The 23,979-nt window shown below is 37.1% G+C and overlaps 1 protein-coding gene across 1 annotated transcript in view; it reads left to right on the top strand.

Moving 5' to 3' along the window:
* The window catches only part of PGAP1 (post-GPI attachment to proteins inositol deacylase 1), a 71,177-nt gene that overhangs the window by 9,200 nt on the left and 37,998 nt on the right, over positions 1-23,979 (top strand). Inside the window, exons 4-10 of the mRNA XM_069577910.1 lie at positions 11,323-11,494; positions 15,179-15,336; positions 18,784-18,836; positions 19,660-19,726; positions 21,587-21,692; positions 22,327-22,382; positions 23,810-23,893. Of these exons, the coding sequence (XP_069434011.1) occupies positions 11,323-11,494; positions 15,179-15,336; positions 18,784-18,836; positions 19,660-19,726; positions 21,587-21,692; positions 22,327-22,382; positions 23,810-23,893 (696 nt within the window). The remainder of the gene's footprint in view (positions 1-11,322; positions 11,495-15,178; positions 15,337-18,783; positions 18,837-19,659; positions 19,727-21,586; positions 21,693-22,326; positions 22,383-23,809; positions 23,894-23,979) is intronic.

The following is a 23,979-nucleotide window of genomic DNA, read 5'->3' as shown; positions in this document are numbered from 1 at the left end:
ACACGAGCTTCCCAGATGGCTCAGTGGTAAAGAAACTGCCTGCCACTGCAGGAGATACAGGTTTGATCCCTGGGTCGGGAAGATCTGCTGGAGTAGGAAGTGGCTGCTACACCAGTATTCTTGCCTGGAAAATTCCATGGACAGAGGAGCCTGGCAGGCTACGTCCATAAGGTCCAAAGAGTTGTGTGTACACGCACACACACACACAGAAGTTGAAGCAAAGGTGGCACAAAGGTTTTCTTGTGTGAAATTCTATTGCTTTGAATTCAGTCGTGGGTTTTAAAGTTCAAATTCAGTTTACAAGAACTCTTTCTTGTGAATTTTGGGAAAACAGATTTTTTTTTCCTTTATATACAAATTAGGAGTATAGTGCATTTCCTAAATCCATTAGTATGGATTTGTTGAAATTATCAGCTCTAATTGTGAATTTACCTATTTTTTCCTCTAGTTTGTTAATTCTGCTAATTGTCTAAATAACTGGTACTAGAGTAGACCACCTCCATATATAAACAATTATAAAACTAGTGAAAATATCTGAGGCACATGTTTTCAGATGTTGGACAACCAAATAGTAAAGGACTATGATCACTGAAAGAGGGAAAACATGTGATGTGAGCTCTATGAGGGCCCAGCTTTCTGCCTGGAAGCATTTTCTAGACCATGGGGTTAAGTTTTAGAGATGAAACAGCAAATTGACATCACTAAGCTGAAGAAGGCAGAGGCTGGCATTTGGGACTACAGAAATGGCTAGATTTGTGGTCAGAGTAGGAGAAGAAGAGAACTAAGAACTAGGCATAGATAGGAGCTCTAGAAATTTGATTCTTTCAGTCTTTGAGTGCTACAATACGTATGCACAGGGCAATACAAGGCAATACCATACCAAGGAGGAAGGGTTAGGATTAGAGAGCCAGTGTCTAATTCGTTCAGAATTAAAAGGTTAAAAAATTTATTTCCAGTAATGAATTCATTGAGGTTTATAATTTATTTAGAAGGAAAATATATACTAATGGTAAAAAGATAGGAAGAGGAATAAATAGAATTATTCCACTGTAGTGAGAAGTATAATATTAATTCATGATAGACTGATAAGGTTGTACCTTGTAATTTCTAGAGTAACAACAACAAAGAAGGAGATGCAGCTAAAGAGCAAATGGAGGAGAAATACAGATCTACTTCAGAAATACTGCAGGTTGGGTTCCAGACTGCTGCAATAAAGCAGATACTGCAATTAAGCAAGTCTCATGAATTTTGGGGGGTCTAGTTCATATAAAGTTATGTTTGCAGTATACCATGGTCTATTAAGTGTGCGATAGTGTCATGTTTTTAAAAATGTGTATACCTTAATTTTAAAATATTGCTAAGAAATGTTGACCATCATTTGAACCTTCATAGTAGTAATATCAAAGGTCAGTGATCACACAGCTGACCATAACAAGTAAAATGGAAAAGTTTGAAACATTTCGATAATTACAAAAAATGTGACACAGTGAATAAATATTATTGGAAAATGGCACCAGTAGACTTGCTCAGTGCAAAGTTGCCATAGACCTTTGATTTGTAAAAAATGCGGTATCAGTGAAGTACGATAAAATGTATTCAGTCTGAAAGGAAAGAACCGAAAGACAGATGGGACAAACAGAAAACAAATGGCAAGATGATAGAGTTCAGTGCAGCTATCAATAATTATATTAATTGTAGATGGATTAAACACTCCAATTAAAAGAAAGATCTTGTCAGACTGGATTAAAAAACAAGACCCAACAAGCTATATGCTAATCTGAGTACTGGAAAGCAAAAGCCATTTTAGATGTAAAAATCCTTATTAAGAAATGTAAAGAAATGGAAAAAATACACATACAAATACAGATAGTATGAAAGTTACCATGGCAATCTTAGTATCAATTAAATAGATTCTAGGACAAAGGACATTACACTGAAAAAGAGGGACATTTCTTGGTGATAAGAGTCAGCTCATCAAGAAGGCCAAAGAATCTCAAGGGAGTATGCACCTAGTAACAGAGCTTCCAAGTTGATGAAGCAGAATTAACAAACCAGAGGAAAAATAGGTAAATTCACAATTAAGGTTGATAATTTGAGCAATCCTCTCTGAATAATTGATGAAATAAATAGGAAACCAGTAAAGTGTACAAGATTTTAACACTGTTAATCAGCTTGACCTGTTGACATTTATAGAACGTGCCCAACAACTGTAGAAACAAGCTGGGCTTACTGATATTTATAGGCCAACACCCAACAACTGAACAAGCTGTGATCTCTTTCAGTGCACATGGAACATTTACCAAGATATGCCATATGTTAAGCCATAAAACAAGTCTCAGTGTCAGGATTGAAGTCATACAGGGTTTATTTTCTGAACATAACAGAATTAAATTAGAAATCTCAACAAAAAGATATCTGGAAAATCATCAAATGTTTGGAAATGACTTCTAGATAACCCAGAGGTTAAAAAGAAAATCACAGGTGAAATTTGAAAATGTTTTGAATTGAATTAAAATGAAAACATGTCATCAGAATTTGAAGATTAAAGTAGAAGTATAGTTTTAGGATTCATAAGTGAATTTAGCAGAATCACAGGTAAATGGTCAATATGTAGAAATCAGTGATCAAATGGAAGGTGAAGTTTTGAAATGCATTTACAGTAGTATAAAAAATCTTATGGATAAATTTATTGAATGATGTGCAAGATCTAGTCACTGAAAACTGCAAACCCTGCTGGTAGAAATTAAAGAAATCCAAAATAAATGAACAGACCAACTTTATGGTTTAGAATCTCAAGATTAAGATGTAAATTTTCCCCAAATAGACCAGTAGATTTAATGCTCTACAAATCAAATACCAGTCATTCTTTTTTTTTAATTGATATGCTTATGTGGAAAGAATCAAAGCAACAAATAAAAAAAGACCCCTTGGAAAAGAACAAAGTTGGAGGTTCTGCATTGCCTGATTCAAGACTTAACTGTAAAGCTACAGTCATCCAGTCATTGGTAATCCTGTGTATCTTGAAAATGAAACTTAGGTGCCTTGATTCGTTGCCTAAGTCAGCATTTTAAAATTACTTCAAATATTTTTTAGCTTAAATCTACACTTATTGTAGGATGAAACAAGCCGTAAGATCAAACAGAACCTTTTACATATCTGATAGTTATTAAGTAAGATAAATTAGATGTGATTTCAAAATGAGATTTAATCCCATAAATGTCTTTCCCAAAAAGCAATTGTGTCTCTAATGTTATGTATTCAATTCAGTTCAGTTCAGTTGCTCAGTTGTGTCCGACTCTTTGCGACCCCATGAATTGCAGCACGCCAGGCCTCCCTGTCCATCACCAACTCCCAGAGTTCACTCAGACTCGCGTCCATCGAGTCCGTGATGCCATCCAGCCATCTCATCCTTGGTCGTTCCCTTCTCCTCCTGCCCCCAATCCCTCCCAGCATCGAAGTCTTTTCCAATGAGTCAACTCTTCGCATGAGGTAGCCAAAGTACTGGAGTTTCAGCTTTAGCATCATTCCTTCCAAAGAAATCCCAGGGCTGATCTCCTTCAGAATGGACTAGTTGGATCTCCTTGCAGTCCAAGGGACTCTCAAGAGTCTTCTCCAACACCACAGTTCAAAAGCATCAGTTCTTCGGTGCTCAGCTTTCTTCACAGTCCAACTCTCACATCCATACATGACTACAGGAAAAACCATAGCCTTGACTAGATGGACCTTAGTTGGCAAAGTATTAGGTGCTTTGTTTTCCTTTTTTTTTTTTGTCTTGTTTTCTCTAACAAATACATGTTACACTTTTAATAGAACTAATGTACTTTTTTTAAAATTGAGGCTTTTAGAAAGTATTATTTCTGTTACAAGCAAGTACAATAGGGATTAAGAGACAACTCAGTCTTGTTGAATGGATATTCTTGGGTATGGGAAAGTGAGAGGACATTTTAGATGGAAGAAACCACATTCGTTCATCATGTGAGTCTGCGTGCAGATATAGGAATGAATAAAACAGAAATCTAAGCCCTCATGGAACTATGTTCAAATAGGGAGAGGCAGGCAGAAAACATCATAAATAAGAAAAATACATACTATCTTGTGATAAATACCAGGAATTAAAAACAGAAAGGGGAGATAGGTAGTTGAAGGTAGACTACAATTATAAATAAGGGCACCCAGTGAAGACCTCTGTTGAGACACAGACAATTTGATACAAACTAAGGACATGAGGGAGTGGCTTCCCTGGTGGCTCAGAGGTTAAAGCATCTGCGTGCAATGCAGGAGACCCAGGTTCAATCCCTGGGTTGGGAAGATCCCCTGGAGAAGGAAATGGCAACCCACTCCAGTATTCTTGCCTGGAGATCCCATGGACAGAGAAGCCTGGTGGGCTACAGCCAGTCCATGGGATCTCAAAGAGTTGGACATGACTGAGCGACTTCACTTACTTACTTAACCTATTTAGATACCTAGGGAAAGTACTGTAGGAAGAGGAAACAAATATATGAGGCAAACACATGGGTCCTGTATTTCAGGAAAAACGAGTCTGGTATGGCTGGAACAGTAAGTTAGTAGAAGGAAAGTTTGGGAGGAAGGCAGTTTATAGATTCTTGCAGGCAGTTTTAAGAATTTTGCCTTTTATTAAATGATACAGAAAGCTACTAAAGAGGTTTTTGAACAAAGGAATAACATGATCTGTTTTAGGTTTTTTCTTTTTAATTTTTATTTATTTTTGGCTCTGCTGGGCCTTTGTTGCTGCTCAGGAGTTTTCTCTAGAAGTTGAGAGCAGGGACTACTCTCCATCGCAGTACACAGACTTCTCATTGCAGTGGCTTCCCTTGTTGCAGAGCATGGGCTCTAGGCATTCCGGCTTCAGTAGTGCAGGCTCAATAGTTGTGACCCACGGGCTTAGTTGCTTTGCAACATGTGGAATCTTGCTGGTCTAGGGATCTAACCTGTGTCTCCTTTGTTGGTAGACAAATTCCTTACTATTGAGTCACCTGGGAAGCCCTCTTTTAGGTTATAACAGTATCATTCTGGTGTCAGTGTGCTTTTGAGGATAAACTGAAGGGATGTAAAGGTAGAAGCAGAGACACCAGTTAGGAAGCTATTGAAGTAATTTTGGCAAGATAATTTTGGTTTGGATCAAGTTGATAGCAGTGGAAATGATAGGAAATGGTCATACTGGTATAAATCTCAAAGGCAACAGGTGTTGCTGGCAGTTCAGGTATGGAGGTGTAATGTGAGAGAAAAAGAAGAGTTAAGGATGACCCAAACTAGAAAAAGGGCTTCCTTGGTGGCTCAGATGGTAAAGAATCTGCATGCAATGCAGGAGACCCACATTCAACCCAGGGGTTGGGAATATCCCCTGGAGAAGGGCATGGCAAGCCATTCCAGTATTCTTGCCTGGAGAACTCTGTGGACAGAGGAGCTGGGTGGGCTATAGTCCATGGGGTCGCAAAGAGTCAGACATGACTGAGAGACTAACACTTTACTTCATTTCAAACTAGAAAAACTAAAAGAATTTAATTATCATTAACCAGGATGGGGAGAAATGTAGGAGGAACAGATCTAAAGGATATTAAGAGTTCGGTTCTAGTCAGATTGTATTTAAGGTACATTGTAGACATCCCAAGTGTAGCTAGCATGAAGTTGTAGTCGCGGGAGCAGGAGGGCTGAGAGGAGCTACTCCACACGTAAGGACAGGAGGGGCAGCCAGTGAGGAGATACCCCTCATCCAAGGTAAGGAGCTGTGGCTGCACTTTGCTGGAGCAGGTGTGAAGAGATACCCCACGTCCAAGGTAAGAGAAACCCAAGTAAGACGGTAGGTGTTGCAAGAGGGCATCAGAGGGCAGAGGCACTGAAACCATCCTCACAGAAAACTAGTAAATCTAATCAAACAGACCACAGCCTTGTCTAACTCAGTGACACTAAGCCATGCCATGTGGGGCCACCCAAGATGGGCAGGTCATGGTGGAGAGGTCTGACAGAATGTGGTCCACTGGAGAAGGGAATGGCAAACCACTTCAGTATTCTTGCCTTGAGAACCCCATGAACAGTATGAAAAGGCAAAATGATAGGATACTGAAAGAGGAACTCCCCAGGTCGGTAGGTGCCCAATCTGCTCCTGGAGATCAGTGGAGAAATAACTCCAGAAAGAATGAAGGGATGGAGCCAAAGCAAAAACAATACCCATTTGTGGATGTGACTGGTGATATAAGTAAGGTCTGATGCTGTAAAGAGCAATATTGCATAGGAACCTGGAATGTCAGGTCCATGAATCAAGGCAAATTGGAAGTGGTCATACAGGAGATGGCAAGAGTGAACATCGACATTCTAGGAGTCAGCGAACTAAAATGGACTGGAATGGGTGAATTTAACTCAGGTGACCATTGTATCTACTACTGTGGGCAGGAATCCCTTAAAAGAAATGGAGTAGCCATCATGGTCAACAGAAGAGCCTGAGATGCAGTATTTGGATGCAATCTCAAAAATGACAGAATGATCTCTGTTCGTTTCTAAGGCAAACCATTCAATATCACAGTAATCCAAGTCTATGCCCCAACCAGTAACACTGAAGAAGCTGAAGTTGAATGGTTCTTTGAAGACCTACAAGACCTTTTAGAACTAACACCCAAAAAAGATGTCCTTTTCATTATAGGGGACTGGAATGCAAAAGTAGGAAGTCAGGAAACACCTGGAGTAACAGGCAAATTTGGCCTTGGAATACAGAATGAAGCAGGGCAAAGGCTAATAGAGTTTTGCCAAGAGAACGCACTGGTCATAGCAAACACCCTCTTCCAATAACACAAGAGAAAACTCTACACATGGACATCACCAGATGGTCAACACTGAAATCAGATTGATTCTATTCTTTGCAGCCAAAGATGGAGAAGCTCTATACAGTCAGCAAAAACAAGCTTGGAGCTGACTGTGGCTCAGATCATGAACTCCTTATTGCCAAATTCAGACTTAAATTGAAGAAAGTAGGGAAAACCACTAGACCATTCAGGTATGACCTAAATCAAATCCCTTATGATTATACAGTGGAAGTGAGAAATAGATTTAAGGGACTAGATCTGAGACAGAGTGCCTGATGAACTATGGACAGAGGTTCCTGACATTGTATAGGAGACAGGGATCAAGACCATCCCCATGGAAAAGAAATTTTAAAAAGCAAAATGGCTGTCTGGGGAGGCCTTACAAATAGCCGTGAAAAGAAAAGAGGCGAAAAGCCAAGGAGAAAAGGAAAGATATAAGCATCTGAATGCAGAGTTCCAGAGAATAGCAAGAAGAGATAAGAAAACCTTCTTCAGTGATCAATGCAAAGAAATAGAGGAAAAGAACAGATTGGGAAAGACTAGAGATCTCTTCAAGAAAATTAGAGATACCAAGGGAACATTTCATGCAAAGATGGGCTCGATAAAGGACAGAAATGGTATGGACCTAACAGAAGCAGAAGATATTATGGAAAGGTGTCAAGAATACACGGAAGAACTGTACAAAAAAGGAGCTTCATGACCCAGATAATCACGATGGTGTAGTCACTCACCTAGAGCCAGACATCCTGGAATATCAAGTCAAGTGGGCCTTAGAAATCATCACTACGAACAAAGCTAGTGGAGGTGATGGAATTCCAGTTGAGCTACTTCAAATCCTGAAAGATGATGCTGTGAAAGTGCTGCACTCAATATGCCAGCAACTCTGGAAAACTCAGCGGTGGCCACAGGACTGGAAAAGGTCACTTTTCATTCCAATCCCAAAGAAAGACAATGCCAAAGAATGCTCAAACTACCACACAATTGCACTCGTCTCACACGCTAGTAAAGTAATGCTCAAAATTCTCCAAGCCAGTCTTTAGCAATACTTGAACCATGAACTTCCAGATGTTCAAGCTTGTTTTAGAAAAGGCAGAGGAACCAGAGATCAAATTGTCAACACCTGCTGGATCATGGAAAAAGCAAGAGAGTTCCAGAAAAACATCTATTTCTGCTTTATTAGACTATGCCAAAGCCTTTGACCGTGTGGATCACAACAAACTGTGGAAAATTCTTCAAGAGATAGGAATCAGACCACCTGACCTGCCTCTTGAGAAATCTGTATGCAGGTTAAGAAGCAACTCTTAGAACTGGACATGGAACAACAGACTGGTTCTGAAACGCTGTGCTGGAAGAAGCACAAGCTGGAATCAAGATTGCCAGGAGAAATATCAATAACCTCAGATATGCAGATGACACCACCCTTATGGCAGAAAGTGAAGAAGAACTAAAGAGCCTCTTGATGAAAGTGAAAGAGGAGAGTGAAAAAGTTGGCTTAAAGCTCAACATTCAGAAAACGAAGATCATGGCATCTGGTCCCATTGCTTCATCGGAAATTGATGGGGAAAGAGTGGAAACAGTGTCAGACTTTATTTTTGGTGCTCCAGAATCACTGCAGATGGTGATTGCAGCCATAAAATTAAAAGATACTTAGTCCTTGGAAGAAAAGTTATGACCAACCTAGATAGCATATTCAAAAGCAGAGACATTACTTTGCCAACAAAGGTCTGTCTAGTCAAGGCTATGGTTTTTCCAGTAGTCATGTATGGATGTGAGATTTGGACTGTGAAGAAGGCTGAGCACCGAAGAATTGATGCTTTTGAACTGTGGTGTTGGAGAAGACTCTTGAGAGTCCCTTGGACTGCAAGGGGATCCCATCAGTCCATTTTAAAGGAAATCAGTCCTGAATATTCATTCAAAGGACTGATGTTGAAGCTGAAACTCCAATACTTTGGCCACCTAATACGAAGAACTGACTCATTGGAAAAAACCCTGATGCTGAGAAAGATTGAGGGCAGGAGGAGAAGGGGACGGCAGAGGATGAAATGGCTGGATGGCATCACTGACTCAATGGACATGAGTTTGAGTAAACTCTGGGTGTTGTCGATGGACAGGGAGGCCTGGCGTGCTGCAGTCCATGGAGCTGCAAAGAGTTGGACATGACTGAGCTGAACAGAACTGTGATGTAGTTAGAGCCATGAGACTGAATCAGATCACTAATGGGTTCAAGATGTGAAAGAAGATATCTAAGGAGTGGGTCTGAGTCACACCAGTATTAAGGGGTGAGGGGAGATGGGAAGGAACCAGCAAGAGACTAAAAAGGAGGAGTCAGTGAGTTAAGAGGAGAACTGTAAGAGTATCTCATCAAGGACCAAGCAAAGCATTTTCATAGAGGAAGAAGTGATCAACTGTGTATTGCCATTGATAGGTCAAGTAAGGTGAGGATTGAGAATTGATCTTTAGATTCCTTGGTGACCAGATAAGTGCAGTTTTAAAGGAGTTTTGCAGGGGAAAACCTGATCAGAATGGGTTTAACAGTGTTTGAGAAATTGGAGACAGCAAGTACTGTGCAGACAACTGTTTTTGAAGAGTTTTGCTCTCAAGGGGTGTATAAAGAAAGACATGGTTGCTAAAATAGAAGTAAAAAATAAAGTTTTTACTTTTTAAGAGAGAATAACAGTATATTTATATACGAATGAGAATGATCTAGTAGTTGTTTTTGCTTAGTTCTCAATTGTGTCTGACTTTTTGTGACCCTTTGGACTGTAGCCCACCAGGCTCCTTTGTCCATGGGATTTTTCAGAGGAGAATACTGGAGTAGGTTGCCATTTCCTCTACCAGGGGATCTTCCTGATCAGGGATTGAATCCACATCTCCTGCGTCTCCTGCATTTCAGATTCTTTACCCTCTAGCCAGTGGGGAAGACCATATTTATATACTAGTGAGAATGATCTAGTAGACAGAAACAATAATGCAAGAAGAAAGTGAGAAGAATTGCCAGAGTGATGTCCTTGAGAAGGCCAAAGGGGATAGGTTTCAGAGCGCATGTGTAGGGTTTGGCTTTTGCTAAGATCAAGTATGTTTCGGAAGATCACCAGAACCATCCTCAGGCTGATGATTCTCCAGGAGGCCTTACAAGACTCAGCATATAGTTGTTCTCATGGTTATGATTTATTACAGTGAAAGGATGCAAAGCAAAATTGGCAAAGAGAAAAGGTGCATGGGGTGAAGTCCAGAGAAACCTGGTGAAAGCTTCCCAATATCCCCTTACAGGAAAGTCACTCTGGATGCATTTAATTCCTACAGCAACGATTGTGACATGCATGAAGTGTCATCTATGAGAGACATTCATTAGAGACTCAGTAGCCAAGGTTTTTTCTTGAGGGCCAGTCACCTGGACACCTTGTGCCTATGCCTCCCATGTGCTAAAATCCCAACAAAAATAAGGCTGAAGGTATTCAACATAAACCATGTTTACAAAGCAGTTTTGGTATAATGAGCCATTTTTATCATTTTCGAAATGATGGGAACCCTTCCAAAGTCCGTGGTCCCAGACAGCAAACCAGAGCCAACCTTGAATACAGTCAGTTATAAGGATAGCAGTCTCAGGTCAATTCTTTTCATTCTGGTTCTGCATGAGGCCCAGATTATAGTAACAGGAGAGAAGGCATGGATGAAGGATCAGTGCAGAAAGTGATGAACAGAAGTTTGGTAGTGGACAGAGGAGCCTGGTGGGCTGCAGTCCAAAGGGTCACAAAAAGTCAGACACAATTGAGAACTAAGCAAAAACAACTACTAGATCATTCTCACTAGTATATAAATATACTGTTATTCTCTCTTAAAAAGTAAAAACTTTATTTTTACTTCTACTTTAACAACCACATCTTTCTTTATATGCCCCTTGAGAGCAAAACTCTTCAAAAACAGTTGATACTATATGGAGATAGAAGAGATTTTTTAAAAAGAAATACTTTAAAAATTAAAATATGTAATCATCAGTGAATAAATGTTGTGGATTGCTGACTACTTTTTAAGCCCAGGCCCACAATAGAGAAATAATTTGATGAGATAAGGTATATCAATATGACTCAATAGTACATTGCTATGGTACCTGGAATAGTTGTGGCTTTTTTGTGATACCTCCACTTTCAAATAAGTGATCTGACTTTATATACCCTATAAAATCTAATATTCTGATATACACCTAATGTAATCACACCTCTTACATACAGTATAACAAATGGGAAAACACGATTTGCTAGACCAAGGGTTGTGATTTTGGTTTAAAAAACCAAAGCCTAACTTTTAAAAATGCTTGCAGAACACAAAACAGTATGAATATACTAATTACAAGTGTATGAAAATGTATTTCTGTCTTATTAAGGGAGATTGTAGAAATAGTTTATTCTTCTTTTTTCAATAAAATTGCTTATATGTACAGAGAAGTATTTATTATGTTTACTGTGATTCTAATCTTTAATCATGCCTTGATGATTTTTTTTTTTACTAGGGTCAAGAATTCGCTCCAAAAAGTGTGGCAATAATTGGTCATTCTATGGGTGGCCTTGTTGCAAGAGCATTGCTTACACTGAAAAATTTTAAACAAGATCTGATCAATCTTCTCGTTACACAAGCCACACCTCATGTTGCTCCTGTGATGCCATTAGATCGTTTCATTACAGGTGAGTACTGTTACATAAACACTAACTAATCATTGGTTAGGATTAAACAAATCCTTGCAGCTACTCCCTTTAGAGTGTGTTACAGGTTTATCCGTGTGTGAAGCAGCTTAGGTTTAAATCAGTACTTCGAATTCTGAGCATCTCTTTTTGTGACTTTCAGCTTAAGACTCATAACTGAAACTGCTGTTAGTCTTCTCTGCCTGTTGCATCTTAACATGCATCCTACAGCCTCTAGGCATTTGAGCTTCAGCTTAGTTGTTCTGAATGTTGACTCCCAGTGTATTTATATTTCTCTGTTTTGTTAACTCTTATGGCTACTCTATTCAAAATAAACTTGTATTTAGGTAAAATAGTAGAAGTGCCTTTTTTAAAAACAAATAGGTCTGCTAGCACTTTATGTGATGGGATGAGTTAGGATTGCTAACATTTATAGAGCTCTTATATTTTGGATATTGTGGCAAGAGCTTTACATGACTGTTAGGTCATTTGATCTTTAGGGCAGTCCTTTGAGGTGGATACCATTATTATAGCCATGTTCACAGATAGAAAAAAAGAGGCCAGGATAAATTCTTGCCCAAAATCACATAGCAAGAAAATAGTGGAGCCAGTATTTGACACTGGCAAGCTTGTTTCTGGGTCTGTGATTTTACCCTTTGCATATGCTGCCTCTGAATTGAGTTATATTATGATAACAGAGGAAATAAAACTATGGGTAATACTGTAATTTTGCAGATAATTTTGAGTGAAGAACAGGAGTTTATGATTGCTATCATCTAATTAAATAGTGATAATGTTGGCGAATAAGAATTAAATGCCAACTCTTAATTTTTTATTAAAGTCAAGTATTGTCTTCATGGCTTATTGGAATACTATATGTGTAGAAGAAAATCTTTAGAAAGAAATAATTATTTTTCCTGATCAGTAAATTTGCACAACTTTTTATTCTATAAAAATTTGTATCATCTTAATTGTGCTGAAAATTTTTTTTATAGATTAGTGAGACACATACCCTAAGGACTCCAAACCAAAGTAGCTTTCCAAAACACCCATCTAAGCATAACATTGCCAGGGAGTAATTTATTTGCTGAGATATCTGGTGCAGTAGTACTTAAAGAGAAGATTAATTTTTTTCTTATTGTATTTAAAACTTTGCCTGTAAAACTCTTTGAATAAAAAATTTAATTTTATATTGAAGTTAAATATGCCTTCCTGATTCTAATAATTATAAATTATTCTTTATAATAGGTTTAGAAAAAATTAAAGACATAGTCATAATACTTGTCATCATAATCAAGATTTCTTTCTCTTACTGCATTTTATGTGGTATATGTAGATAAGCCCTGCAAGTTATATTAGAATTATTCAAAATCCTTTTTAAAAATCTCTCTGAGGAAAGAACTGTTAAGAGAGTCAGGTTTTAGTGTTTTTAAAGGATGCTTATGGTCTGTCTCGAAATGGCTTAGACCTTCTGGGATCTGATACCTGATTATCTGAGGTGAATCTGATGTAATAATACTAGAAATAAAGTGCAAAATAAATGTAATGCCCTTGACTCATTCTGAAACCACCGCCCCCCCCTTCCCCCATCCTGGTCCATAGAATAATTGTCTTCCACAAAATCTGTCCCTGGTGCCCAAAAGGTTGGGGACCACTGCCTTAGGCTGAAAGTTGCTTCTTAGGATCAAGGTGCCTCTCCAGTAATTAGCAAGCTTCTTGGGCTTCCCTTGTGGCTCACAAAGAATCCACCCAAAATGCGTAAGACCTGGGCTTGATCCCTGGGTTCGGAAGATCCCCTGGAGAAGGGAAAGGCTACCCACTCCATTATTCTGGCCTGGAGAATTCCATGGTCTATACATTCCATGGGGTCACAAAGAGTTGGACATGACTGAGCAACTTTCACTTTGCCATTTATTTTGTATTTATTTTTTATTGCATCAAGCCATAATTAGTATGAAAAAGCAAAAGTTCAAAGGAAGATAGATTTTTAAGTTTTTAGGAGACCCATATTATGTGCAGAAGTAGATTCCCTGTTTGTACTTGTTGGAAATACTGTCCTTAAATAGGGAGAAAGGAAGCCTTGCACTGGGCTCTGCTCTTTACAAGGCCCTGCTCTGGTGTTGCCATATGCACACAGGGTGTGGAGTGTACAGGGCAAACCCACTTGGAGGTTGTACCTTTACTTTTGGACCATGATCCAGGTAACCAGTCTTTCAGACTTTTCTTGTCCATATGCCTCAAGCTCACTTCCTTAGCCTCTCTCTTGGATCTGTCTTGAGGACAGGTATGTGCAATCCTGAGCTTGAACTGTGGCCAGGGGTGGCTCTGCTTGAAGTACAGACAGACCTTGAATGTGCACAGGAGGTCCTTGTGATGCAGGATGGAATATGTGTGGGCAGTAAAGGAGGAGAGCTCAGTGATCTGCTCTCCCTATGCTGCAGATGTGTACAGAGATATGTTCTCCCTACGCTGCCATCAGCCAGTGCCCAACTCCGAGGTGTCCTTGTTGCTGTTGCTCAGTTGCTCAGTCCTGTCCAACTCTTTGCAACCCTATGAACTGCAGCACACCAGGCTCTCTTGTCCTTCACTATCTCCCAGAGCTTGCTCAAACTCCTGTCCACTGAGTCTGTGATACCATCCAGCCATCTCATGCTCTGTTGCCCTCTTCTCCTTTTGCCTGGAATTCTTAATTTGAACCTGGCCTTTCATGTTATTTCAGTGATATATATATATATATCATGATATATATGTAGGCAGAGAAAATATGTTTGATTTAAGTTTGTTAGCTGAAATTTTGACTTTGGTATTTAGACATATGGCATGTATACCCCTATTGGTAACTCTTATCCCAGGCCCTGGACATGTTAGGAATGGGTCTGCCTGGTTGCAGTCTTAAGTAAATAGGGTTGAGAGTTAATGAGATAAGTTTGCTGTTCCAAAATGTTAAAAGTGATCAAATGCCAAGATAAAAAATGCATTAAGTTTTGATAATCAGAACAGGAAATGAGAACTCCCTGCCCTGGCCTCAGATTTTTTGACACTAAATTTTTCTCATCTTCCATTGATAAAGTGGAAAAATTATCCCCAAGTAGTTCCCTTTGAAACTGCTTGTTAAACTAAATGAATAGAATCTTTTAAACATCAGATTTTCTACAGTAGAGAGTCCCAAGAATAATTTGACTGTCATTGCCCTGATAGATGGTATTTTAAGAACTTAAATAGCGCTCTGTGTGGTCACCAGTACTATAGTGGCTGCAGTAAAAAGCTGCTGAGCCCTTATAAACAAGGATACAGCCATGATTAGGAAGATCTGCAGCTCCTTCGCATAGGAAACTTGTATCTTTGAAAGAATTTGGGGTGTTTCTATATTATGTGGTTTATGAACAAAAAGCATCCTTGTGGAATGTAGAGACCTGTTTGCTATAGACTTGTCAAAGCTAGTAAAATTGGGTTATCTTTTTTCTTTATTGATATGTTTGCTACCTCAGTATTTGTACTGCTGGGGAAAGTAGAATATGTGTAAAGATAACTGATTTTAGTCAAAGTAGAGAAATGTGGATGGCATTGTTTATAGACAATTCAGGTGGCTTAAACAGAAATTCAGTTTAATGTTAGTATCATAGATAGGTTATTATTTCAGGGAATGGTTACTAACTTTTAATGTATGTCTTTTTTATTTCCCACCAGACTTTTATATGACTGTAAACAACTATTGGATTTTAAATGCTAGACAGATAAATTTAACCACACTTTCCGTAGCTGGAGGATTCCGGGATTACCAAGTTCGTTCAGGACTGACTTTTCTACCAAAATTAAGCCATCATACCAGTGCCTTATCTGTTGTGGTAATCTTTTTTAAAGATTCTACTGAAGTAGTAACATAATGGTCACAACGGGGCATGAAAGAAGTGATATGTGGTTGGTTGGAAATGATTGCTGAGTTGGTGTAGTGTCCTGTGTGTACATGTGTGCATGTGTGTGAGTGAGAGGAGAGAGATGTGAAAAAATGTATGTTATTATTTTGGGAAGGCAGAGGCATGGATACTTAAATCCATGGAAAGTGAAAAGAATATTAGAAACTTTGTGCAAATCAGATTGTTTCTTGTTCAAAGTAAGTGCCTATCCATTGATTAGAGTTTTAAGTATAGGAAAGTGTGGGCTGATGTCCAAGGGCCCTTTGTGTATCTCAGTGGTATGCTATATACAACAGTAGTAGAAGATCAAACATTTCACATACTCTTGAATTTTATACTTGAATGAAGGTTTACTAGTTTTAAATTTTAAAAATTAGCTTTGATACTTGGTAGTAGCTTCCCTGGTGGCACAGACAGTAAAGAATCTACCTGCCATATGGGAGGCAAGGGTTCAATTCCTGGGTCGGGAAGATTCCCCTGGAGAAGGAAATGGCAACCTACTCCAGTATTCTTGCCTGGAGAACCCCATAGACAGAGGAGCCTGGGGAGCTACAGTCCACGGGGTTGCAAAGAGTTGGACAGGACTGAGGGACTGATACTTGATAGAGCATCAAAGTATAGATAGAGACTTGATTAATTAACTTGCTACTTATTCTTCCCTGCTAGCACATCAGGTATTTGATCTTTAACTGGGATACATAGTTTCTGTAAACTAAGTTCAGGTTCCTTTTTAGGACTTACATTATTCATGTTTTTTTAACTTTGAAGTCTTTAGTTAAGAGCTTAACTTTTAAACTCAGTATACACATTGTCTCTAAATATAACTCAGTTTAATTTCTACAAAGAAAATTCATTGCATTCCTTTTGCTTCTTAGATGATAGTTCTTTGTTTCCTAGTTCTCTTCATAAATATGCCTTTGCTCGGCTTAGCTACTATTGCTCTTCCTTAGATTGCTATTCATTAAGTAAATACTGAATGAAATACTAGATAGAACAAAAATTATTAGGCTGTTCTGCCCTTATCCACCATTTTCTTACTACTGGAGGAGCTATGATATAGCCATAATAGCTTTGGAACTAATTAGTACTAATTTACTAATTGGTAAACCTCTCTAACCTCATTGTTGGTATGAATCTCGTTTTTTGCTGCTGAAATATTTTGGGCAGATATATTCTAGTTCTCAAAACTCTAAATATGAAATTCTTAGTAAAAATAGATATTTTAGTCAGGTAAAATTGGATATAACTTATTTCCTAGACTTGATCTGGAGCATTATGCTGTATTGATACCCTCTTATGCAGCTTTTTAAAAATTTTGTTTTTTTTAGTGGTGTGTGTACGCGTGCTTTTCTAATCAATATGTTAATGTATTGTGTTTAAGGCAACTTGTGTATCTGTGTCTCTAACGAAAATATATTTTACTTATTATGGAACTTAAAGCTGGTTATTGTATAATCTGAGTTTTATTTAGCTTTTAAATATTTTGTTATTTAGTTTTTAGCTCCCAAATAATCTTTAGTCTTTTATATATCTACATGTACATTCTCCTAAGAAAAAAAAACAGTTATTAAGAAGTAATTTTTTAATGATTATCTCAAGACCAGTTAAAAGACATTGAACCCATTGGGACTAAAAAACCATTCAAGTTAGAGACCTTAGTTATTTTAGTATGGTAGACCAAATGTCTATAATATTCACTTATGCAGATAATGGCACTTAAACAGTAGAATTTTGCATTTTACTCATTTAACTCCCCTAGGTGTGCATTTAAGTGGTGGGTGGTTTATGAAGGAGGCTCAGTAAAGGACTCAGGCTCCCCCTTCTTGAATGCCTTACCCAAAAGTTTGCTTTAATCATCACTGTTTCAGCCCACAGGAAGGGAGGAGAAAGAGCGTGGAGGGAGAGCAGTCAGGCCTGGCAGTGGCACATATCACTCTCTTTTACATACTGTTAGGACACGACTGAAGCGACTTAGCAGCAGCAGCAGCAGCAGCAGCAGCAGCAGCAGCAGCAGCAGCAGCAGCAGAGTACTTAGTCACATCTTAATGTAGAGACTTAAATATGCATTCTAGCTAACTGTGTAAAAATGGAAGATTTTGGTGGACATTCAGCAGTTTTTACCACAAAGATTATGAGCAGCTACCTTTATTATTTGTGTTGACTTTCCTTTTTTTAGCTCTAACACAGATATTAGACTGAAAGTAAATTAGCTTTGTGTCCTAGTTAATAGTAAATGATGTCTACACTGAGCTCTTACTTTACTGAGAATCTAATGAAACCTTAGAACCACAGTGAACTCTGGTTGTCTCAGTTTTTAAAGTAAGTTGCCAGCAGTAATTCCTAAATAAAATATCTAACATTTATAAGTTCATTTAGTAAGCTGTAGATTTTCTTTCAACTGTAGAGCCTGGAACCCAAATATACATTGTTATTTGCAGAGTATCAGGATTACAATGACTCAATGACTCCTTAGAAGTTACAAATACCTTTTTTTTTTTTTAACTAGAGAGGCATGTTAGGCCTTTAAATTTTCTCACACATAGCAGTGTTAGTTTCCTGTTTTCATTTTATTTTGACAATTCTAGGGAGAGCATCTCATTGTGTCTTTGACAGTACAGAGAGAGATGATATGAAAAATAATATTAGGTTTACTTAATATTCCCCCATTGTATGTAAGATGGTGTTCATTCACGAGGAGGTCATTACCTTGTATAAAAAAATTCTCTAGTTCTTGGAGGTTGCAGATCATTGTTAGGAAACCTTCTGAAAATAGTTATATTTTTTACTAGGCTTTTGCCCTTCTGTCTCTAACCAGTAGTATATATTGCTAATCATCTAGAGATTTTTTTTTTTTAATGAAAGTCTGTACCCCACTTATAAAAGTCTGATTTGGTAGTTTTGTGATTAGGCATATTTATTTTGAATAAAGTCTCACCAGGCCTAGGTGTCTCTCAGATATATGCTGATTAGAATTAACATCTTAGAATCTATTAAGTGTTAGTCTAGTCAGAACTAAAGTGACTGAAATATCTATTATAATTTATACATACTCTATGACTTATTAAAAATTCATAAACTCAACCTCTTATTAGAGTAATGAGGAGTTAGACATTAAACTTCAGTAAGTAACCTGAAGAATAATTATTAAAGAATAATTTAAGCTTGACTAAGTAGTAATGACAAAGATAGTTGTTTTATGCAGAAAATATTTAATATTTGGGGGTCACCTTTTTATAAGATATTTTTAAATGTCTGTGCATCATAAAATAGTGAAACTGGTGTTACATGTTTCTAAATATTAGCGTATAAGAATTTCAAGCCTGTTGAAGAATAACAAATGTGCTTTTCTTAATTATGATTTTGTTTCTTTCCTTTTAGAGTTCAGCAGTGCCTAAGACGTGGGTCTCAACAGACCACCTCTCCATTGTATGGTAAGTTAATTTAGCTTATTTTGGCAGTTTGTGGCGGTCATCTTTTCTCATGAGTGAATTGATTGGTTTGTTATCTTTCTTAGAACTTTATCTATAAGTAAATAAGGGTTTGGGAGAAAGATTAATTTAGGGGGTTAGAACTTCAACCTTTGTTCTTGTCTTGGTTTGACCAAGATGTCCTTGACAACCTATAAAACCATCCCTTGAAAAACCAGTAGCATTAGTCTCAAATGAAGTTAATGTCAAATGTCAAAATCTTGGGATTTGTCATGGTTGGGCAGAATCAAAGACCCTTGTCCAATCACCAAACTCAGGGACTCGATTACTGCAGCACTGATTATTCTGGAGCAGCACATGGGAATTAGATTTATGCTTAATATAAATAAATAGAGTAAATAAGGGTCAGGAAATACATAAACCCTAGTATCTTATCTCTGTGTCCATTGGCTTAAAGATTCTCTTTTCACCTTCCTCTGGCTGTGCAATCAGTGGTGTCGGGAACACAACCACTCAGACATGTGAAGATGGGACAGACAGTATGCCTGTGTCTGGGGTAGACATGGATATTTAGGGAAGACAGAACAGCCAGATACTTTTCTACTCTGAAATATCTGGGAAGATTAAATTTACTTTATTTAGATAGGTTTCAGATTTAAGATGTATGCTTAATAATAATGATTTGTTAAATAATTTTAGAGTTCACAGCATTAAAGGAAATTTCTATATTCCATTAATTTTTTATGTTTTTTATCAAAGTATATTTATGTTTGTATCAAAAGTATATTTTTAAAGAAAGTTTCATTTGTAACATTTTATTCTTCAGGTGTAAACAGTTGCAGTTGACTACAATTCGAGCATTCTTTGATCTTATTGATGCTGATACTAAACAAGTATGTATTTTTAAACTAAAAGTTACTTCAGTGAAGTAAAACTTTTTGTTAGAGCAGTGAAAAATTTAATAGTTTTTTACTTGGATGATAGTAGAAGCCTACACCTTATATTGACTGTGATTAGTTTCAAATGGAAATATCCTTGTTTATGTGTAATCTTTGATCAGTAGTAATAATTAAAAATGCAGTAAAATTGAAAGAATGAAAGATACCATAAATCTTCCTCAGTTCTTCCCTTTTACTGTTTAACATTTGATATATGTCCTTCTTTTTGGCGGGAGGTGGAGGGAGAAGGAAATGGCAACCCACTCCAGTGTTCTTGCCTGGGAGAAATCCCATAGACAGAGGATCCAGCTTCCCCGGTGGCTCAGATGGTAAAGCGTCTGCCTGCAATGTGGGAGACCTGGGTTGGATCCCTGGGTTGGGAAGATTGCCTGAAAGAGGAAATGGCAACCCACTCGAGTACTCTTGCCTGGAAAATCCCATGGATGGAGGAGCCTGGTAGGCTACAGTCCATGTGGTCACAAAGAGTTGGAAATGACTGGGCGACTTCACTTTCACTTTCTTTGGAGAAAAAAGTTACTTTTATTTTTCATATTTGTCATTATGGCAGGTTTTGAGAGTTCTTTCCCCTGAAGGCTCCAGTTCTTTGAGAAACTATTATGTGTGGTTTCTTTCTCAGTAGTTCTCTAGGTAATACTTTCCTTTTTATTGTGTCTTAATCTTGCTCCTGTAGCATTTTCTCTTAGGAATAAGGTAATGTATTCTTTCCTTTACTCCTTCAGAAAGCTGCATAACTGTTATCAGAGAGAATGATTGATAAAAGAAAGACACAAATTGATCTGTTTTACCACATTTTAAATCACAAGATGCCATATTTAAGTTAGTGTATTAAAGTAAATCAGCTTTATAGGTTTAACATTGTTAATATTGTGATTTTATAATCATGGAATGCAAACATTTTTTGCTTTTCAACATTGTTTTAATTGTGACTCTTTAGCTATGACCAGTATGTTTAGGAAAAATCCCATTTCAGCTAACAACAGATGAGTTTCAGACAGGTATATACTTTAAAAATGATACCAAACTAATTTTAACAAATCATATCTTATTTTCCATTAAATTCTAAGATGAGAAAACCCTAATACTGGCATGTAATAAATTATAATTTTGGATGGGTAAGTGTTTTACAGACACATTTTAAGGGACAAATAGAAAATTTTGACTAATACTGTTAAGAATCAAAATACTATGAAACTCATAGTATTTTTCCCCACAAACTCATATATATGATAAACTAAATATTTGACAATAAAATGTTAGGATATTTTACTAAACATTAGACACTAAAATGTTAGGATGTTTCCCTGCTTCTCAAGAAGCATTCAGTTTAGGAAGAAAAACATACATACATACATACATACGTACAAGGGAACTCTAACTCAAAGCGTAATTAGTCTCAGGTTAAGCACCTATAACCAGAGAAGGCAATGGCACCCCACTCCAATACTCTTGCCTGGAAAATCCCATGGACAGAGGAGCCTGGTGGGCTGCAGTCCATGGGGTTGCAAAGAATTTTACACGACTGAGCAACTTCACTTTCACTTGATACTTTCATGCATTGGAGAAGGAAATGGCAACCCACTGGGGTTGCACAGAGTCGGACACGACTGAAGCGACTTAGCAGCAGCAGCAGCAAGCACTTAGAAGAGTGCCTGGACCAGAGTTAACTGTTGACTTTATTATTATTGGAACCTCCCTGGTGCCTCAGCTGGTAAAGAATCCACACTTGAAACAAAGTTTCATTAGGTCATCACATTGGATATAAAAGGATACAGAATGTATCAATGTTCTTTCTAGATAACTCAAAATCCCAAGAAGAAATTGTCGGTTTTGAATCACCATTTTATAAGACACCCGGCAAAACACTTTGAGGAAAATCCATCAATAATTTCTGACTTAACAGGTTGGTAGTAATAACATTTTAATTTTAAGTATAGTTTTGGATATTTTAGGTAAATTTGTCATTAGCAAACAAACTCTTTGTAATGCTTCCGGTGTTATAATCTTATTATATTTTATTAGTTTCCCTGTGCTGATTTCTTATGAGGTTCCTAAGGGAAAAGATTAAAAAGTGATGTGTAACATATTGCTGATAAAAATTTTGTACTGAAGATAATATGACAGTAGCTAGGTTTAAAAGAGTTAATTGCCTGTTCTCCTGACAGCTGCATAAAATCAATGCTACATTATTCTTGACTTAGTTTCTTAGTATCATTCTTTAGTCTTCCAGTTTAATAGCATATCTTTTGCTGGTAAATTTTGTTTTTAATATGTATGTCATACTCTACTTAGGTTGGAAAATATTTGTTTACTTCTGTTGATACTTCTTAGAGTTACACACCAAATAGTTTTTAAATGCTTCATTTGATCTGAGTGCTGGTGATGAGTATATGGAGAACATCTCCTTGGATTTTATATTTTAAAACAGCCAGTATTCAGGGAGATGCTTTTTTCAAATCCTGTTATGATTGAGAAGTATTCAGTAAAAGAAATTATTTAATATTTTTTTTAAAGCCAAATAATTTCTTTTACCTTAGGGACATCTATGTGGGTTCCAGTAAAAGTGTCCAAATGGACATATGTGGCTTACAATGTAAGTACACCACCAGTGGATTTAACAATTTTTTTCCAAAACATTTTAGTATTTCTGTTTCAAAGTTAGACTTTTTAAAGAAGATAACCACTTGTCTTTTCCCATATTAAATCAGTTTAGTAATAATTCCCTAATATCTAGTCAGTGTTCAATTTTCTAGTTTTATCTTAACTGTCAATTTTTTAAATTGTTTCCTTGTTTTTCAGTTTGCTTAAATCAAGGTACAAACAAAATCTACATGTCATTTGTTGATATATCTCTTACTCCTCTTTAAATTTCTAATATCTCCTTTACCCTTTTTTCCCCTTGCAGTTTACTTGTTGAAAGAAAAAGTCATTTTTCCCAGTTTCACAGTCTTGATTTTGTAGTGTCATTCCGTATAATCCTTTGCCTACCCCTTCCTGTGACTTGGTAGTTGAGTCTAGATGCTTTATGAGATTCACGTTTTTGTTTTGCTCTTCTTTTTACTAGACTCTCTTTTTGTGATGTTAGAAGCTATTATTGATGAAGAAGGCATAGAGTCATTAATTCATTTATTGCAAAAGTAATAAGACTATGGTTTGATTATTCCTTCTTTATTAACTGAAATACTATATAGAAAATTTCTCATCTACTAAATTTATCTAGAGTGGAGCAAATAGTTTATGAGGGAAAAAATGATAATTCTTTTTATCTTTGGATATTATATTTACTGGTTTTCAGAATAGTGAGTTGGCTCACCAACACCCTCCATCACTGATCATAATATTTTTTTTGTGGGGGGGGGAGGTTTCCTCTAGTGTTATTATGAGCTCAGACATTTTTGTGTTTCTGTCTAAACTAAAATACTGAAATTGTCCTATCTTTGATACTAAAATTGCTATTAAAACTATTCTGTCTTTGACCAGTGGAAGCCATTTCAATGTAGGCTCCTGGATCTTTTTGATATAGCTGCTCTCTAGTTGTCTTTGATGTTTTCCTCACTCTAGTATGAGATAGTGTTTCAGCTCATGTGTAACATTTCCTGTCCCAGACCTTGAATCTGGCTTTTTCTCAAAGTAGCTCTCCCTAGTTTTTGGTGAACAATATCTAAAAACTGTAACTTGGGCACTTACAGGTGTTATGAGTAGTGAGTTATCATTTCTAAGGCCTTTCCAGTGAACAGAGCTAAGCAATGTCCGGTCATAAGGCCAAAAACCAAACCCAAACAGAAAAAGCATGCATTCATACTGATGCTTCCAAGACAAGTTCAGGTGTACAGAGTTTGTATTGTTTTGCATCTATATCTTCTTTTCATTCCTAGAGAAATGGTTCTCAACACCAAGAATGATAGAATTAAAATAATTCATTATAATTCATTAGAATAATTATTTATTACTCTGTCTGAATTTTTGAATTATGAAATTACTCTCGCAATAGTTTTATTGTGTTTTCCCTCTTGTTTTTAGGAATCTGATAAGATATATTTTACATTTCCCCTTGCAAATCATAGAAAAATCTACACTCATGTCCATTGTCAGAGCACCATGCTGGTAAGATAATTGGTACACTTTTATGTACATTTTAAAGGCTGACTATTGTTTAATTTAAAAATTCAGCTTAATGGGTCTCATCTTTA

Source organism: Ovis canadensis, chromosome 2 (assembly GCF_042477335.2).
Source record: "Ovis canadensis isolate MfBH-ARS-UI-01 breed Bighorn chromosome 2, ARS-UI_OviCan_v2, whole genome shotgun sequence".
Lineage (NCBI taxonomy): Eukaryota > Metazoa > Chordata > Mammalia > Artiodactyla > Bovidae > Ovis > Ovis canadensis.
Note: the sequence above shows the minus strand (reverse complement) of the source record. Positions and strands in the feature narration are given on the sequence as shown.